This window comes from Xyrauchen texanus, unplaced genomic scaffold, assembly GCF_025860055.1.
Source record: "Xyrauchen texanus isolate HMW12.3.18 unplaced genomic scaffold, RBS_HiC_50CHRs HiC_scaffold_901, whole genome shotgun sequence".
Lineage (NCBI taxonomy): Eukaryota > Metazoa > Chordata > Actinopteri > Cypriniformes > Catostomidae > Xyrauchen > Xyrauchen texanus.
Genome location: NW_026266909.1, coordinates 9516 through 17000, shown reverse-complemented (window position 1 = coordinate 17000; position 7485 = coordinate 9516). Strand labels below are relative to the sequence as shown.

The following is a 7485-nucleotide window of genomic DNA, read 5'->3' as shown; positions in this document are numbered from 1 at the left end:
TAGAAATATGTACTTGTTTACATAAAAGGGAGAACATTTATTATCTCAATTGCAATTGCAAGCACAACAGAACATAATGTACACATATTGACATATACTTTACATGAACAAGCTTTAGCTGGGTCAAACTGCTCAATCAGGAAACATCAGCTAGAACTAACCCATAATTAAATCAGTCCAGGAATAAAACTAGCTAGGCCAAAAGGGCTCAAAATCAAGACACACCAGGAGTAATGCCAGGCCTAAACAAGTACTGAACCAGACATCAACTGTTTGTTATCCAGGTCTAACAAAGTTATGTTCAACATCACTTTATAATGGCCCAGCGGCGTGCCTTTCTGCTGGCAAAATCATGTATCAAATCATCAAAGTTCAGCTTTCTTGCCAGTTTGCTTTCAATGGATAGTATGGCAAGGTGACAAAGTCTATCCTGCAACATAGCCTACCTGGTCTCATAGAAATACGTACCTCTGCACACTTTTTTGCAGCGCCACAAATATGTACCACCGGTACGTAAAAACAAGGTTAATTTGCTATCCAGTACAGTAGGTGGCGATAATGCTCTTTAGGAGTTAATCGCCATTAAACAAGAAGAAGAAGAATCGACAGCGTGTAGTATCTTGAAACAGTGACAGTCAGAGCTACGTACTATTATATCCCAAAACGGTGTTATTTTAGTGATAAATGTTAAGTGGTACATGTTTTACTGAATCATGTTTGCTGTAATGGTAAATGTACACACGAAAAAAAGGGGAAATTTGTGTTCACAAACATATGCCGTATCACAATGTCTTCTTCTTCTTGTTTAATGGCGATTAACTCCTAAGGAGCATTATCGCCACCTACTGTAACCTTGCGTTTCAAAACTGAAGCAATACGTACCAAGTGGTACATATAAACCTATGGAAGTCACTCTTTAGCGACCCCAAGTGGACATTTGCGTTTCAAAACTGAAGCAATACGTACCGGGTGGTACATATTTGTTGCGCTACAAAAAAGTGTGCAGAGGTACGTATTTCTATGAGACCAGGCTGAACATAGCAGACCTCAGATAATTTTTTAGCAGTTTCAGCTTACTGAATGCTCTCTCGTCACCAGCAACGGTCACAGGCAGTGTGCAAAATATTCGCAAAACTATGCAGACCTGCCCAAAAATACTCTGCAGCTGCATCTTGTAAATGCTGTTGAGCAGATCAATTGGTGACAGACACCCTGGGAAAGTGGCCATATATACAGAGTTGAGGTGTCTGACTTCATCTTCAAATTCACAAGTCAGATCATTGTTGTATTTTGAAATCAATGGCTGGCATATAGAATGGATTTGATCATCACGTAACTGACCCATTTTTACAACTACAGAAAACTGATCCAAGATCTCAGCTGTTGTGGCAAACCTGGTACTTAAGTCATTGATTATGTGGTCCATCATGGGAAGAAACACAGTGTTTCTGAATATGGTGTCTGCACTGTGCTCCCTTGCTCCCTCTACCTCTAACCATATTATTTTTATTGGCCTATTTAGTTTTCTTAATATAAAATATAAAAATATCTATTGTGTAAACTCCTTATAGCCAATGGTTACTACAGACACATGTTTTATTCCATTTTATATTATTTTTTCTGGGGCATTTTATTCACATTAAGAACGTCAAGTTTGACAGCATCGATCGTAGCAGCAGCAGCACTGTCACTTCACAGAACACACGACACACACACAGCAAACTGATTTTGTAATTTTTGAAGCGTGTAGATTACTTTTTGTTTTGTAAAGTTATCATCATGTGGCGAAAACAGTAGATAAGACGTGTTTAGAGGCTTCAATCTTCGTGAAGTTTCGCGCTCAGGCTCACCTTGTTCGGCTGAGACGGGGACGGGGGACGTGGGGGAAGGATGACGTGGGTGTGCAGCAGCGGCTGAATCTGTGTCTACGAGACATGATAACCCCGGAGACAGCAGAGATGTTATTATTGTTGGATGTAAATCATAATTCAGTAATTATTTTACTAAGCTAGCTAGATAAAAGCAGGTCATGTAGCAACAAAAATAAGTAACTCTGAAAGTTTTGGAATACAGGAATAGGGCAAGCTACCTTTCTTTTTGAAAAACTGTGTGACATACTGTCGACTTCGGCGTTCTCTGTCTTCTCTTTCCTTCTTTTATTTCCGTTTTTGATGCCCTGACATTTGATGTGACATGCCTGCGTGTGTCACTGTCTGCACTGCATCATAGCAAGTGCAATAAGCAAGAGACGCTACACTAGCGATCGTAGCTCGGACAGCGCAGGTGGAATGAACCATTGTGAGGGGAAGGGGAGTGACTGAAACAGTAAATACATTATTTGTTTTTAAATATTAAATCTATGGTCAAAACGGAAAAATACACATTTAGTGCATGAGGGGCCCTAGCACATTTAATGCAAGTGAATTTGCATGTATAAAAAAGAGAAAAGAAATAAGAAAAGAAAAAGGGGTCTGCTCTTCTGGGCCCTAAATCAGCCTGGGCCCTTAGAATCGTCCTAACCTTCCACCCCTTTACGGCGCCTTTGCCGATAATAATCGTCGTCAGTAGCAAGGCTTTATAATGACCGCGCATCCGGCCCTTCTTTCATGTCTCTTATCACACTTCAGATGGACGCGCTCTTGTTTTATTCAAACGCAGCTAGTGTCATCTTGCCTCTCATATATATATATGTGTGTGTGTATATATATATGTGTGTATGTGTGTGTGTGTGTATGCACAAAACATCTTACAGCTACAAGAAATTAAGGAGAAATTTACAGGCCACAAGTGTCATTAATAACAAGTGTTTCTGAATCTTACAAACTGAACCTTTAAATACATTTTCTACTAACTCATTACTGCTCAAAACAACACTGTAGTCAAAATGTGTGAACCCAGCATATTCTTTTTCTGACTAAACAACATAAAAAAAAACATCAAAACAACTAATACAACCCAACTATTCAACATCAATACTACTTTACTTTGTCTCTCTCTGCTGGTGTTGTTTGAGATGTTCAAGCCACTAATGAGCTTCATTATGAGGTTAATTAGTGGAGGCAGATGATACAGATTACTGAGAGACTTCAGTTTGTGTCTTTCCATGGAGAGAGGAAGAAGTGTTTGACTGTGAACTGAATTGTAGTTCTTTGACATTGAGTGAAATTGTGCTGTGTGACTGAGTGTATTGAAGGAAAGTGTGTGATTGTGTGTTAAAAAGAAGAAGAATAGAAAGAAAGAGGGAGGGAGACTCTTCTTTATTCTGTGGGATGTGTTTTTCCATTTTCAGAAATGAGGAGTCGAGTGTCTTGAAGAAGAATTGTCTCTCTATTAGAGTTAGTTTTGATATCTGTGCTCTCGACTCTCCTCAAGTCTTGTCTTAAAAACACTCGTGAAAAATCACTTTATCAACACACACACTCCATCAAACAAGAGACTCCAGCACTAGATGAATCTATTTGAATACCTGAACAACATGTATGTGACATCACCTCTCACTTTATATGAGTCTGTCCAATTGAGGGGGTGAAACAAGTCAAATGTTTAAAGTGATGAATTACATTCAAATATGACATCTGTGAAAACAAATGTTTTATGTTTGCATGATGCTGTATTCACATGGATAGGTGTCAGTAAAGTTTAAGACTAGTGTCATATCAGCCAGTAAAACATCAACCAAAAATGACTGAATTGACCTTTATAATAAAATGTGTCGTCCAGTTTCATATGTAGTGTTGAGTGTGAAATATCAAAATCTAAAACTTTGTGTCCATGTCAATTTATAATGAAACATTCAGAGAAACTGTTTCTGTATCAGTAGTTCCTCTTTCACTGAAGGAGGTTTTTGTACGACTCTTTATCACTGTGTGAACACACGATTGCTTCCAGGATAGTGAAAACTCTGACAGTAATAATGTCCTGCATCTTCAGTCTGGACTCCACTGATGGTCAGAGTGAAATCACTATTAGATCCACTGCCACTGAATCTAGATGAAGTTCCAGTCTGGAGGCGGTTTGTCAAATATATGAGGAGTTTAGGAGCTTCTCCAGGTTTCTGTAAGTACCAGCTCAAGTAGTGTCCATTACTGTCCAGGTAGACATTACTGCTGGTTTTACAGTTTATTTGAACTTGTTGTCCTGGTTGAGCTGTTATTGAGGGACTCTGAGTGACCGTGTACTGTCCATTACACTCTGAAACACAAAATAAAATAAAATATTATTTCACAAGAAATAAATAATAAAAAACTTTCTACAGTTAAATTGAGTTTATATTAGTGAAATGCACTGAAACAGATTCTCACCAGCAATGAAAAGCAGTAGAGAGCAGATAATGAGAGCGTGTGCTGTCATCTTTACTGTGAATGAGTGAGAACTGAAGGAACAGTGATGTTGGTTTGACAGTCCTGACTAACAGACAGTCTGATATTGTGCTTTAATCAGAGGGGCGGGACATTCAAAACTGTTTCCTCTCAGCAGAAAATGTGAGCGTTACAGGAGAACAGCAGAAATAAGAAACAATTACATGTCAAATTACATTCATACATTTCAATCTTTATCTTTTAGTTATTAATTACAATTGGTTGAAATTCTAATGATTTTTGTTCATTGTGGAAATCTCATGAGCATTCAGTAGATCAAACTAAATCAAATGTGTTATAGAGGAGTTATTACATTGTAATAAACATGTTGTATATAATTATGAATGTAATATGTATGTTTTTATTGTATTTTTGAAACAGTAGTTGATGACAATATGAAATGAATCATGTTTGAATGTGTGTTGTGTAAAGATGTGTTTGTGATCATGTGTTTAAAGTGCAGTTAGTGAAGCGCTCAGAGGTTTTTGTGCAGCTGTTCTATTAGTTTGTATCACTGTGGTCGACTTTCGGCAGCGGCACCAGACTGGATGTTGGCAGTAAGTAAATCATCAAATCATAATTTTAATGTTTTATGTGTTTTTATAATGTGGAATGTGTCAGTTTTATGTTGAATTGACACACATATGAGTTCAGTGATTTCTCTCACTTTTTTGATTTATATTTCATTATTTATTAATAATATCTGATTAGACAGATTGAATAATTTGGCTGTTTTTCCAGAAATGAAGGTGAACTTTAAAGACACTTAATTTACACTTTGTCAGCACATGTGAATTTGTTGCTGGTACAGAAGTGAGATGTTATTCAGTTTTTGGAGATGTTAAATGACTCTGTGTTTAAATGACGAACATTATCAAGAGTTCATAAAAATGCTCCTTCAATATGAAATGTTTCTTAATGTAATATGTAACATATAAAGTTTTACTGGAGGAATTCTTTCACCAAATGAACTGTTAAAAGTTCATCATTGTACAGAATTTTCTTTTCTATTCTCTTGAGGTTGGGCAATGTCTTTTCATAGTTATTTCTTAATGTAGAAAGAGAAATTTATGAAGGAAAATATTCTTGAACTTTTGTGCAAGTCAAACTGCAAACATATAAAGATATGTGAACTTCTTAAAAATATATAATTGACTAATGTAATTGATTTAGTTTCAATCTGGAGAAAGAAATCTTTTCTTCTTTTGAAGTTGTCTATTGTGTATTTGTCAGGCATCACTCGTCCTAAAGTGAGCGTCCTGCAGCCCTCCAGTGAAGAGATTTCCACAAAGAACACAGCAACACTGATGTGTGTGGCCAACAAGGGCTTCCCCTCAGACTGGAGCCTGAGCTGGAAGGTGGACGGGAGCAGCAGGTCTGAGAAGAGCAGTGCTGGGGTCCTGGAGAAGGGCGGTCTGTACAGCTGGAGCAGCAGTCTGACTCTCTCTCAGGACGAGTGGATGAAGGCGGTCACAGTGAGCTGTGAGGCCAAACAGAAAGAGCAGCTGTCAGTCACTGGAGAAGTGAGGAGAGATCAGTGTTCTGAGTAGATCCTCTGGATTCTCTTCTGCTCTTCTCACTCATGTCTCACATGGAGACTAACAGTGACTTCTATTCACACAAGTATATGTGTGCTTTTGTCTTTCAGATTTCTCTTGTCAAAATTCAATAAACTAATAAAATATTACATTATTGAAGTTTCCTGTCTTTGTTTAAAAGTTGATTTATTGATATTATTTGTGTCATTAGTTAGATCAGGACATTATCTCACATTTTATAAATAATCTTCACTCAATGAAGCATGAAAACACCTGCAGAGACATTATGAAACAAGATCATGAAGTCAAATTAGGGAACTCAAACATATAGTACATATAATATAGTGAGTAAATGTAACAATATATTTAGAGGTTTTACTTACAGTCGTACAGTGGAGTCCAAAAGTCTGAGAACAATTGAGAAAAGTTTCTATTTTAAATAAAATGAGTTTTCAAATTGCATCATCTGCTTGAATATTTGTGGTGAATTAACCCTTTCCAGCCTGAGTCCAAAATTCAAAAAATGCAATTCTGTGCCAGAATATGGTATTCATATCCAAATTCATATTATATTCATATTCATATCACATCACACACATGATATACATATATGTATGATTATTTAAGGCTAATCATCCTTTATCAATAAGATTTCACACAAATCTTCTCCGGCCTCCATACTTCATCAGACAACTCCATTTTAATTACAAGCTAGAGGAAAACATAGAGTGTGTGAAATAAACATACTTTTGTGGGCAATATAGAGCAGCAGACAGATTAGAAATATAATCTATTGTTTATATGTTATGACCATTCTAGTGATTAGTGGGAAAACTGAATAAAACAAACATTTAGATTGTTAAGATACATTTCACAACTATCACTTTAAGGGCTCTTGTCAGATCTGGATGAATTTGTAAATAGAAGAGAGTTTTGAAACCAAGAGGTGGTGGCAACGCCCCCCCCCAACACCCAACAGCCCCCAACCCCGGTGTTGAAGCGGGATTCGCAAGGCCACCAAACAAGCTAGAAGCGCTACTGTATATTATTGAGGTATAAGTGTTGAACTGAGGGTGGATAGTTCACTAAAGCTAGCGGCAACACAACGCTTGAGTTTGAAACATCACTTCCGTCAGCTGTTAAATGGCGAACGCTTCTGTGGAGTGAAAAAACATTAAATGTTCCAATTAGGACGAATCAACACTTTAAAATCTGATACACTACACGGCTGAGAGCATACTACATTTTGTAAGTGCATAGTGTGTCATTTGGGACACAGCTTGAATCAGTTTTATTTTGTTTTCAATTCTTTACATTTTATTTTATTCTTGGTCTGTTCTACCTGATTTTAAACGGCACAAACACTCTCCTTTCGGTAGAATACAGAATAAAAATCAGCTGGTTCGGCTCTGAGTAATTGCGTTATCTCTGTCATGTCACGTATGTCTTCAAACAGAGAGGCAGAGGTGGCTCAGCAGTTGAGACTCTGACCAGAAGGTCGGGGTTCAAAGCTGCAGCACTGCCAAAATGCCACCCTTGACCCTATCTGCAACGGGTGGCGTATCACGGCTGACCCTGCACTCTGACCC

At 37.6% G+C, this 7485-nt stretch overlaps 2 gene segments (V, D, J or C); one reads left to right on the top strand and one right to left on the bottom strand.

The window, feature by feature from the left end:
- Positions 1-3859: 3859 nt before the first annotated feature.
- LOC127642843 (immunoglobulin kappa variable 4-1-like) lies at positions 3860-4475 on the bottom strand. The segment is given in 2 exon segments: positions 3860-4191; positions 4302-4475. Coding segments are annotated over 2 exon segments (381 nt in total).
- A 116-nt stretch (positions 4476-4591) lies between these two features.
- LOC127642841 (Ig lambda chain C region-like) lies at positions 4592-6040 on the top strand. The segment is given in 3 exon segments: positions 4592-4600; positions 4864-4915; positions 5592-6040. Coding segments are annotated over 3 exon segments (378 nt in total).
- The last annotated feature ends 1445 nt before the right edge of the window (positions 6041-7485 follow it).